This window comes from Amphibalanus amphitrite, unplaced genomic scaffold (assembly GCF_019059575.1).
Source record: "Amphibalanus amphitrite isolate SeventyFive unplaced genomic scaffold, NRLGWU_Aamphi_draft 001836F_arrow, whole genome shotgun sequence".
Classification (NCBI taxonomy): Eukaryota; Metazoa; Arthropoda; class Thecostraca; order Balanomorpha; family Balanidae; genus Amphibalanus; species Amphibalanus amphitrite.
In genome coordinates, this window is record NW_024883329.1 from 87,002 (window position 1) to 98,991 (window position 11,990).

Consider the following 11,990-nt stretch of genomic DNA (forward strand, 5'->3'; position numbering starts at 1 on the left):
GACTGATGTTCTTTAGATAATCCTGATCTATCGTTTAGCTAGTTTTTAGCTAGATCAGTGACGTTTGTTGTCCATGGCAAGCAACCAACCGTTTGACAACTGGTGCATGGCCCTTTTTGGCCGAGCCCAAGCTTGTCAATCAGGTTTATCTCTTGCTCTCTCTGGCTTCGTTAACTGATATAATAGCGCTTTGCTCAATCCTAACTGCTTGCAGATGAGCTGCTGAAGCTCTCCAGCAAAAACCATGCCGAAAGTCCGTTTACAAAGTTGAAAACGGGAGTTGATTCACCATGGTTGCCTATTAGTGGCTTAAGCTGAAAACGGAAAAGGACTACTCTTACTTGACTCTGGATAATACTTGACTCGAGTCGTTACCGGTCACCAAAAGCACACAGTCCCCAAGCTCGATAGCTAAGGGATATCTTATAAAAGTATGATGCTTGTATGTCATTAGAATCGAGCGCAATCGTACTTTTAGCCAGAAAATAAATGTCCGGGTAATTCTGGGACACCCTGTATATACCAGTCAAATGTTTTGTGCTATGACATACATAAATTGGAGAGACGGCAGCATCGGGGGCAGCGCGGAAGGAGGAAGGGGCGGCAGCAGCCGAACAGACAGACAGACAGACAGACAGACGGACAGAACAGACAGACAGACAGACAGACAGACAGACAGACAGACAGACAGACAGACAGACAGACAGACAGGCAGGCAGGCAGGCAGGCAGGCAGGCAGGCAGGCAGGCAGGCAGGCAGGCAGGCAGGCAGGCAGGCAGACAGACAGACAGACAGACAGACAGACAGACAGACAGACAGACAGACAGACAGACACAGACAGACAGACAGACAGACAGACAGACGGGTGGACGGCATTCACCAGGGGCGGATCGAGCGCAGTAGGGGAGGGGAGGCGGCACCCATGGTAGCGGCGCGGCGGTAACCTTCAACCAACGAGAGACGGCCTTGAGCCACGCGCTGGCGTACCCACGAACGAACAGTGTGGCCGGCGCCGACGCGACAGCGGGCGAGCGTCGTGCTCGTGCCCTCGTTTGGAGATTATTTCACACGCTAGAACAGTGTATTGTGAGGTGTTATAAGAAGGTTTATTTCTGCGTGTTTGTTTTGTATTTTTGTGATGAGTTTGGAGGAGAGGTCGAAGAGGATTGTGTGTTGAGGTGAGTCGGTGCAAAGGGGGACGTGTGGGCGCGGCACGCCGGTTCATAGGCGGAGTCAGGAGCGCAGCAAGGGGAGGCGTCCGAATGCTGGTGCATTGACGCATATAATATCTGACGCACAAAAAAAAAAACAGTTTTGCACAAGTCACAGCTTCCTATATGTAGAATCGACTAACGCTGTTCTTTCCTTCTAACATTATGCCTACGTGTCATAGTAATCGTACGGTAAAAAGAGACTCGCAATCGGTCTAGATAGAAACAGTCATGATAAACGGTTTTTTATTACACTAAGTAGTGTTATTTACACACACATAAGTGATCATTTATTAATATTCACCCTCATCAAACGCATTCCTTGATCCACCCGTACCGTTTTACCGCTTGTTGTTGGGGGCGTGGCGGCAGCGGGATTTTTGTCATAGGTACGTCTTGCATTATAACAATTAACTTTTCTATTTCAGACTTTTTGTCAAGTAATCCAGTGTTGAGTGTGCCTCTAAAGTCCAATCAAGATAAACGCCCTTTCTCAAGCGAACATCCGAGCAATTCAAAGCAGAAAGCAAGAGTCATCTCGATCAAACCATGGCACAACCGACCCCGGGCGGTTACCCTTACCCTCAGCCTGGCGGGCACAGTCCTTACCCCGGAGTTCAGGGAGGTTACCCATACCCACCACAAGCGGGTCAATACCCACCACAGCCGGGTCAGTACCCTGCACAACCCGGGTATTATCCGGGTAATCAAGGACAATATCCACCACAAGGACAATATTCTCAAGGACAATACCCTCCACAAGGACCATATCCTCAAGGACCATATCCTCTCCAAGGGCAGTACCAACAACAGGGGCAGTACCCACCACAAGGCGCCTACCCACCCCAGGGCGCTCCTCCGCAAGAATCCGCTCCTCTAATGGGTTTTCTGAAGCCGGAGACGGCTGCCAAACTGGAGGGCCGCGCCTCACCGACTCCGGACGAGGAGCTGGCAGAGGAGGGCAGTGACCCCTCGCCGACGGCGCCGCCCATCGACTCCATGGACAAGCTGCCCGGCTACGAAGGACTCGACTTCACTGGAGGTAGGTGGAGGATGTGCGGGATTTGCAGGGAGAAGGCTGCGAGTGGGATGAAGGATTGAAGAGAAATACTACGCTAGGGGCTGGGTTATACGAATGTATCTGGTAAAGAATAGTGGGCGACAAGCGTAGTTCTACCTATGACAAGTTTCACTTTCACAGAGTTATGTTCGCTTTGTAATAGCTAGGTGGCAAATGAGCAAGGATGTTGCTCGACTTGATCCGCATGGAAACACGCAATCGAGCTTGGAATCATTGTCACCTAGCACAGATAAAAGGCACGAGGACAGCAGTAGCAGCAAACTACCGTTACCCATTCCAGCTGAAACTCACCCCCCTCCTCTGTGCACAGGGGGAGCGCCTCCGCCGCCTCCTGCCGCCCTGCCCCCTCCGCCGGAGAATTACGGCCAGGTGAACGTGCAGCACGAAGTACCCAGCACTGAGAGGATCAGAGAGATTGTGGCCGGCTATGTGGCCGAGCACTGCTGCTTCGGAAAGGGACCCATCGAGGACATGAAGATTGTCACCGTAACGCCCACACCAGCCATGAAGGTAGGAAGATCAGCGGTTGGGCAGGGGTGATGGATGGCACGAAATTGTCCGAATGTCTTATCCAAGTTTATGTAGTTTTCGGGGATGAGAGACATCTCGTCTCGAGACGACATACAACTCCCCACTTTCAGTATGATACGCTTGACTTTCCACAGCTGCAAATGAGTCTAGCGCACTCGTCTGACCCTATATGGGACCCACATGACCTCTGTGGCACCTTTCTGACCTGATCTCTCCGGTTCCGGCAGTACACGCTCGAGACCATGACGGAGACGCGCATCACGAGATGGAACTACGTGCCGTGGCGTGGTGAGACCGTGCCGCCGCCCAGCGGTCCTCCGCCAGGACCCTGGGACGTGCTGATCACCCTGGAGCCCTCCCAGTGGTTTCAGGTGCGCCCCAGGGGTAACAGGGGAAGGAGTTAGGTCAGGCTAAGAGCATCGTCGTTCATCGCTGCTCATCATTCGAATCTATTTGTTAGTTGTGGATATCTCTTTGCATCTCAAAGGCTCAACACTGATACCTATAAGCGTAGTACAGACAAAAATAAAGTAAATTAGTGAGCGAGCTGGAAAAGTGGTAGAATGCCTTGCTTATTTATTTCATACAGGAAATGTCAAGTAGCAGATAGGATGTTCTCCCTTCAGCTACCTCCCGCGCGTATTTGGAATTTCCGACCTCGACGAGCGTCTGTGGTAGAAAACCACCACTTTGGTAGGGGAAACTACTGCTGTCTGCTACAATTTGCACTGCATGTCAAGCTATTGTAGCGACACCTATGCATATACATTTCCGACCTCGTCGAAAATCTCACGGCGCTTCGCGCCGACCCGCGCCGCCCATTCATACTGGAGACCAAAAGAGATTATGACTTCAGAGTTGTGACAAATACCTAAAGCAACCACCACGTATGATGATATACATTAACATAACAGTTAACTATCAGATTGACGGCATGTGTCAACAATTATACCCTGATAGAAGACCGGAGGCTCTGGTTAACCGTGTAAAAATGAATACTTCAGACGCGTACCGCGTTTATTTATATACATATTAGTGTTCATACATATTAGACATCTACAGATTAGTGACTTTTGATCATCGATCACATATCATTCTGAGTAAACGGATATCACTGCATTGACATATAGGTATATGTTTTATCGAAACGCAGTAAAATGGGATGCAATGTTACGTCTAAACTCTAACAGAATATTGCACGAATAATGGCACTTTTTCGCTGTATCTACTTTTCCTTAAGCAGTGGTATATGTTTATTACACATTTTCTTGCTTATATCACAGTAATTGGCTGTTTCGTTTGATTAAGAAATTGTGTGGCTCCATGAAATTTTACTTTCGTAGTCGCAGTCCCTTTCCCTGTATCACTTGGGTTTATGTGTCCTCCAACAGCTGGTCTATCTGCCTGTCCCAGCCGCTGACAATGCTGAGGTCACTGACCTGACCTCTACCCTGGGTCAGCTTACAAGTCACACCGTCCCGCTGCTGGTAGTTACTGACCCTGCCGATAGAGGTCTCTGGCTGCTCGAACGGGAGCTGAATAGATCGGAAGAGTCGGTGCTACGTAATTCGGTGCAGCAGCTGGTTATTCGGTTGAACTTTCAAAGGTGAGAGGAATGATTAGATGTTATTCGCAGAATGAAAGAATCCAAAGGTACTGTTCAGCGATTTTATCGTTTTTTTTAAGTGTGGTGTTGTTCTAAAGCAGTTTTCAATAGAAGTGTTTGACAGAAACAGCTCGATAACGCCTGGAACACCACCGGCCTCTACCCAGCTGAACCAAATATCTTCTAACTAATTCGATCTCCATTTACAGATACCTACCAGTTGCCAGTCACAGCGCATTCTACCGAAATATCTACGCCATCTTCCGAAGACTACAATCACTAGGGTTTTACCCTTTTGCCCATGAGCCTAACTACTTTACTGAAGATAATGTGACAGTGGAGGGGCTAGAGAATCGTGTGTACCCTTCAATGGATATCGGGTGGATGAGAACAGCGTGTTTTCCGTATGATAGTTCTTAATTGTTCCGTTCGAAATGGGTCTGCTGTATGAATACGCATAAATAATAATATAAGTCTAACGTTAGAGTCCGAACTTTTCTGTGTTCTCCTATTCTCCTATATCTATTCTTATATAGAGAGAAGTTGCTACCAGTACCAGCTTATTATTGCGGTAGTGAATTTACCTTAGTGTTGTAGACTGGTCTTCCGCCCATCTTCACATTTTATCACGGCCACGGCCAGCACTGCAGGTCTCATGAGTGAGCCTAAAATGTCCACTTTCATCATTAGTCATATTAATTATCTGCTGTTCTTCGTGATATCCTTGTACCGTTCGTTGCCTAACTACAAACTCGAAAAAATATATTTAATCGTTTTGGTGGCAGGACGGGGTTGTTCGTTTTGTGCTAGTTTATGTTTAAATGTCGGTAGATTGAGGTTGATATACTATATAGGACTTCGTATCTTTTCGTGTACTTGCTGCATTTTACTGTACCCGCAACTGCACCCTTAGCTATTTCATGCATAAATGAAGACCATACTTGGAAACTGAACTTATCAGGGGCGGTTAAAGATACTTCGCTGTAGAAAGTTAAACATGGCGCATGTTTAAAAATTCAGTAGATATCACAGCAGGCATGTGCTGATTGCGATGACACCTGAATCGACCGTATTTTACACATGTCGTAACTCGTAACCACAGCAACAACGCTACATGCCGCTGAGCCTTTCACTTGTGCTGCAACTGTCGTGGAGTGAGCATGCTTCACAACCTTGCGTTGTGTATCTGATCTTGGTCACGCTCCCCTGAAGACATCACCATAGCCTGCAAGTCCCTCCGTGGCCTACAACAGACTCGTGATGGCCGTCCAAAGGAAGCTATTTCTTCTTTGGAATTCAACCGCCGCCCCGGAACAAGATGATTCTTGGAGGCAAGAGATCAACATCACAGCAATCCACGATCCTCCGTACTTCTCCATCAAACGTCTGGCGAACGGCTCACACAGCTTCGGCGGATACATGCACGACGTGTGGCAAATTATAGCTGCCAATATGGATCTCAAGTACCGCATTATTCCATGTCCCGGAGGAGGATATGGTGTTCTGGACTCGAACGGCACCTGGAACGGCATGGTGGGAGAGCTAGCTTCAGGACGTGCCCACCTGGCGCTGAACGGGTTGTTCTACAATCGCCAGCGAACCAGCGTGGTGGATTACGTCAGCTCGACGCCACTAGACCAACAGCAGATCAGTTTCTTTGTGCGTCGCGGGTCACGCGCGATGCCTACCTTGTCGGCAGAGTTGTTCGCAGGTCTTCTCACACCACTCGATAACACCGTCTGGTGGGCGTTGCTTGCCTCGATGATCGTGCTGTGGTTGGCCCTCTGCGTGACTTTGCGTCTTGGAGACCGCCGTACGCAGGATCCTCAATCGACGAACGATCTTCACTGGACCCTGTGCCCGTTATTCATCTACAGCACGATAGTGTGCCAGGGGTGGAGTATCGTCCCTGAGGTCCTCTCCGCTCGCACTGTTACCATCTTCAGTTGGATACTCGGCCTCATCATCTACACCTCCTACACGGCCAACTTGATCTCCCACTTGGCGGTGGACCGCATGCAGCGACCCATCAACAGTCTAGAGGAGTTCTCCAAGCTCCCAGACTGGTCTCTTGCCGTGGAACCTGGCACGAGCCTCATCAGCGCATGGAGATACAGTCACAATCCTTACGAGCGACATCTGTACAGTCGAGTCCTGGACGGGAAGAATCTGGTGTATCTGAACGACTCCGAAAGCGCTGTTCAGCGGGTTCTGAGACCTCGGGTTCTCGTGGTCAGTCCCCTGAATCGGCTATTCCACTGGCTCGGAACAGATGGATGCCACTTTGTCCCACTTTTAGATGTTGAAGCGTACGGTAAGAAACCAGTCTTCTTGGCGCTTGCCAAGAGAAAAAAGAAACTACGACTGGCGCTCGATCGCCAGCTATTGAGACTCAAGGAGCTGGGTCTGCTGGACGAACTGTGGAGAAAGTGGATAGACGTAGACCCCAGCATGTGCGAAGTACCGTCAGGATACCGTGCGGTGTCTCTCACTGATCTCGCAGCCGTTGTTCTTGTAGTTGTTTTCGGTGTGGTGTTCAGCCTGGTCGCACTAGCGGTAGAGCTGGTTGTGTTTAGAGCCTGTCACGCGTGCAGGACTGCAAGATGTCGATGTGTTAGTCGCTCAGGTCGGGCTGCGATGGCAGCATGGGGGCCGGAAGCTAAAAAGGGAATGAAAATGAGACCATGATGAGGGGATGTCAGGACGTCGTCACGGCACGTTTTTCTGACGGCGCATCGCGTGTCATTTTGGCATCATGTACATTTTACGTATATGATCATTTGAAGTGTATATTTGTGCTCTGTTCTAAGACATTTTAATATCAATATGTATATTATATAATATGACATAATTTTCACACGGCTGTTTGGCGTAGAAGTGTCCATCACCCTTCATTCTAGATAAATGCTTACAATGGCTCAACCATGAAATGCAGTATGAACATCAACCATATGCTAATGTGCACATGAATGAATTAACTATGAAGTGTTTACTACACAATGAATACACATCCGCCACCGCCACAAGAATGAACGCTCCTGTATAGCAAACGTAGTACCGGCACCCCTACATGGGGTAATGATAATACGTTAACCCGCGCGCCGCTGGGGATCCTGAATTTCCACGCCCTGCTGGAGGTGGAGGGGGGGGGGGTGTTTTCACGCCCCCTTCTAACTTGGCTCCTAAGCCACGTAGCTATAGGTACACGTAAGGCGGCGTTTGAAAGAGCGTCAAAATTAATGACGAAATCACTTCGGTCACTTTTTGGTCAGGTCAAAGGTCAAGTCACCAAAGGTCATTGAAGGCAAAATTTCGCTGATTTCCAGATCGAATGTCGACAATTTTCAAGAAGCCAACGCATAACTCAGGAACGAATAGACCTGTATCGCCGCGGAAAATTGCATTTGATGGCCCTATTAACGTCCTTTCTGAGCGCTTCCCTCAGATTTGACCTAACGTCAACGGTTTTGCCTGCAGGGGTCAAAACTACCAAAGTAGACTATTTTTGCGGAAACAGTTTTTCTTCAATAACTTTTCACCCAAGCCTTGTTCAAAATTTCTTTTACCGGCATCATGTTTCTCTTGTCAAGACGTGTCGAATGAATTATAAATTTTACCTCAGGTCAGGGTCATGTGTTATCCAGAAAGGGTCATGTTGCATATCAGTTGATCCTTTTCGTCGAGCTGAACACATACAGGGCGTTTTCATCGCTTTAGCATGCCTCTATCAAAAGTTATTCGCAAAAAAAACTGTTAGATAGCCTTCGTGACCAGAGATGACCTCAGGGTCATAAACAGGGGGTGGATCTTAAGTGTATCTTTGACAAACTGAACATGCAAATGGCTTCCGTGACCCGTTTATGACCTCAGGGTCATAAACAAGGGTCACGGGTGCCATTTTCATCTTCAGTGAGTCAAAGATACTTAAAATTCATTGTTTGAGAGGGTTTGTAATGACGTTGGTCCAAAAGAGGTGCCTTTTTATTTTCTCCCATTGACTTATAATGGTCGATTGACCTTACCTTAGGTCACCGATATCAAATTCCGAGACATAAATTTTGCGCATACTCAGTCTTATCAATTGCTCTTATCAATGCTCTTATGCTCTTATGCTCTATGCTCTTATCAATCGCTGAAAGTTTCAAAGCAATCGATCACTAGGTGTAGCTATGGCAGGCATTGAAACTTTTTATAAGGTGAGCTGACCTTAATGATCTTGGTCTACAATTTTCACAGCATGTGTTTTGTGTAGAATAGATGTATGATAAGTTTTTTTTTAGATATTAGCAAAAACCGCATGGGATGTTCAAACACCCCCCAGCAGGGTGCGGGTTAAAATTTGCACCTCTGCCCAGGGCGTTGGCTCATAAATGTGTCACGCACAGCATGCCAGCGGCCAGAAATAGTCGATGACCCAGCTCCGCCCTCCTACAAGCCTGCACTAACGCCAACTTCTATCGTCTCGGTCAGAGGTGGAAGAGAAAATCGTCATGATTCTTACAAATGGAAGCATAAAATGAGTACCAAATAACATAGGTTATCAAAGCTGCATTTGGAAATCAATAAAGCAAGAATGTACCTTGCGGCAAAACGCTGTTAAAACAGCCATGAATTATCTGTGATTTGTGATAGATAATTGGGACGGAATGTGGAGCAAAAATAAGAATGAAGTGCTGGAAACACTGAACGCTAAAAGAGAATTGTTTTGATAGGTGAAGGTACGACACGTATTTGGTTTACGAATGTAATTTCTAAAACACACAAAAAATATGCCGTGGTGAGTGTAACTTTATTTGCACCTGCGAGAACTATGAAGAAGCGTCAGCTATCGATTACACTTCCGACTAGCCCGGCCCTAGTGCTTCTGTATGCGGCCCACACGGCAGCCATAACAGCTCAAGGCTGGTATTCGCGGCCCTACCCCGCTGCGCCGCTCCTCCGACGAAAATGACGTCACCCTAGACCTCCCCCCTCCCCCACTCCCCCGCAGCGCCCCGCCGACGCCGCGAGACCGGCCTGGCACAGCTCGGCTAGGCGGAGTCTGAGCTTAGTCGTGCAGCGACGACCGTCTCAGCCGTCTCCGCAGCCGCCGACATCGCTACTATTTCGCTAGAGTCATTCGTGAGGCGCAAACTCGTGAATTGAAACTACGTGATCCTTCCGTGAAGAAGTTCGTGAGTTTATACGTGATCGTAAGATCGTATCATCAGAATGCGTGTCGCCGCCGCCGCCGTGCTGATGCTGACGCTGATGGTCGTCAGCACGCCGACATCAGCGCTCGAGTGCTACGCCTGTCGCATGAGCAAGGACATAAGCACCGTCAAGCTAGCGTCCACGCTCACTCAGGGCTTGGCCAAGTTCCCCACCTGTGACGTCATGGACAAGGAGGGGCCGTCGGATAAGTTCAAGCAGACCTGCGCAGCGACTGATCGCTCCTGCGCCAACATTGTCGACCCAGACGATCCAGCCAATCGGGTCAGAACCTGCTTCCCTCTGGCTAAGGATGACTGCAAGAACACGGCTTGCTACTGCACAACAGATCTGTGTAACGCAGCCGGAGGTGCCTTCGCGTCTGTGGTGATGATGGTTGCGTCGTTGGCGCTGTTCCTGCTGGTGGGATGCTGAGCAGAGGGCTGGTCAAGCTGGAGAAGATGTTGGAGGGGATGCTGTTGATGTTTGAGGGCGAAACTCTGGTGCAATGATGCTTTGGGCTGATAAAAAAGGACGCTACTTTGGATGCACGGTGGTTGGGATCAATCAGTATTCATTTGGGAATGACAATATCTGGAAAATGATGAAAAAGACGTCTTCCCAATAGAAACGAAACTGCACCACTGACTTCCAGCTGAAGCGATTCATATGTGCCGATAGGACTCTGAAACAAACTTGCAGATGCCACTGTTCCTTTAAGATGTTGTTACTTGTGTTGGTGCCGCAATAATCCAGAAAATAATGGACATGACGCGTGCGATTAACAAGATCAGTCCAGCAAAAGCTACCAGCTGGTTGTCAGCCTTCTACGTCTAAGATCGGATCCCGATATTAGAAGGCTTCGTTTGCTGTCAGATCAGAATGAAACTTTATAACAAGCCATCGTCGTGAGTGATTGACTGTCTTCCGTGGAATTGACTGTCTTCCGTGGAATTGTCTGACTTCTGTGGAATTGTTTATTGATTTATTCTATGAAATATGACTGGGCTGGGGCTGGTCAACGCGAGTGCCGAAACTGCGATGTTCCAACCGTTCCAATTTGGTTCTCATAAAAAACTCCCGTGAAGAAGCGAGCCCTGAGCAGATGAGACACAAGATGAAGTGAGAACTTTACCCGCGCTGACAGCTATTGATGATAGTACTCACGAGGTGTGAAAATCAGCATAGCTGAACTTCAATGGTAGACGAAGACTACAGTGGTGTAGAAAGTTCGTGTTGGCATTGGAATTTGGAGCGTGAAGAGCAAACGAACAATTAAAATGCCCTTGAGCATACATCCTTTCCATGGAGTGCAGGCTTCGTGAATGTGCATATCGCCATTTGCTATCATGAATTCGACATGATCTTTTTAGGAAACAAAATGAAGTTCGGAAAACAATCTTTAGCCGAATGAAAGATGTGAACTAGCCAAAAAGTCTTGGTCTTTGTTAGCCTCGCCAAGCCTCTGTATCGGTATTACGGCTTTAGTTTTCAGTGAATTGGTATTGCAAACCCTTTCCGCTGTGCAGTCCCGCAGTCAGGAGCTGAATGTGATGCTGAATGCTGACGTTTGCCGTCCTGCAGCGCTCCTTTTATGCAGCATGACCTCATCTTGTCTATGGTAATCGCTAGCTGGTTGTTTACGTAACGATTCCCGGATGAATCGTGATGTCTGTCCAGTGTCTTTTCTGCGCCCTTCAGCAAAGACCGATTTCATGTAGGTATGTCGAAGTTACAGGTGTTCAGACTTCAGTCACATCAATGCCTGTATGCAATACTGGAGCTCACACCAATTTCCTTTGTACTTATGATACGGCTTCGGTAATCATGCATTGTAACGCGAGACTTAAAAAAATAAACAAACATTGAGTAGTTTTGTTTGAAAACACTCTAGCTGTTCGATATTCGAATCTCCTTGTTCCTTGAGTGCAATGAAAGTGTTGGCATAGGATAACCGATAAAATAGATTGATATTTTATCAAAAAGTAAATTTGAAAAAAAAAATATTCCTTCACCTTATCTCGACGAATCATGTTATCCTTCCTTGTTATGCTGGCATTTGAACGAATACATGGGACATGAGTAGATACGAGTGTTTTAAGTATCTAAGCGATAGCCAACCCTTCACTTTCGGTTCAATTGCTCGTAACAAGATAAATCTGAGATTGTTGTCGCACCCGGGCTGTTCGGGTGCACCATGTTAGACGTCGCTGCACACGGTGCACAAGGCCGGTGCAAGACCTTGGCTGGCAGCCATCAACAGAACTCGGTTGCAGGTTGCACTAACGCTGCAGTATGGGCTAGCGCACGTCAAAACAAGCCTGGTGGTGATGAAGAGTAGGGGTGGGGATAGGCGAGAGCGAGGGGGAGG

General features: G+C 47.9%; 2 protein-coding genes across 2 annotated transcripts; both read left to right on the forward strand.

Annotated features, from left to right (window-relative positions):
* The first annotated feature begins 998 nt into the window (after positions 1-998).
* Positions 999-7,462, forward strand: LOC122375425 (trithorax group protein osa-like). Its single transcript, XM_043354803.1, has 6 exons — positions 999-1,178; positions 1,640-2,253; positions 2,603-2,802; positions 3,051-3,194; positions 4,215-4,429; positions 4,639-7,462. Exons 2-6 carry the CDS (start codon positions 1,761-1,763, stop codon positions 4,847-4,849), a joined length of 1,263 nt encoding a protein of 420 aa, XP_043210738.1. The 5' UTR covers positions 999-1,178; positions 1,640-1,760; the 3' UTR covers positions 4,850-7,462.
* LOC122375423 (glutamate receptor ionotropic, kainate 4-like) lies at positions 5,443-7,117 on the forward strand. The gene has a single exon (XM_043354799.1). The coding sequence runs from the start codon at positions 5,690-5,692 to the stop codon at positions 7,115-7,117; it is 1,428 nt and encodes a 475-aa protein (XP_043210734.1). The 5' UTR covers positions 5,443-5,689.
* Positions 7,463-11,990: the final 4,528 nt, after the last annotated feature.

Bases quoted from the DNA above. Each gene is read 5' to 3' on its own strand.
- LOC122375425 (XM_043354803.1), top strand. From the start codon at position 1,761: ATGGCACAACCGACCCCGGGCGGTTACCCTTACCCTCAGCCTGGCGGG. The intron at 2,803-3,050 runs GTAGGAAGATCA...CGGTTCCGGCAG, and splicing joins CGCCCACACCAGCCATGAAG to TACACGCTCGAGACCATGAC. The intron at 4,430-4,638 runs GTGAGAGGAATG...CTCCATTTACAG, and splicing joins ATTCGGTTGAACTTTCAAAG to ATACCTACCAGTTGCCAGTC.
- LOC122375423 (XM_043354799.1), top strand. From the start codon at position 5,690: ATGGCCGTCCAAAGGAAGCTATTTCTTCTTTGGAATTCAACCGCCGCC.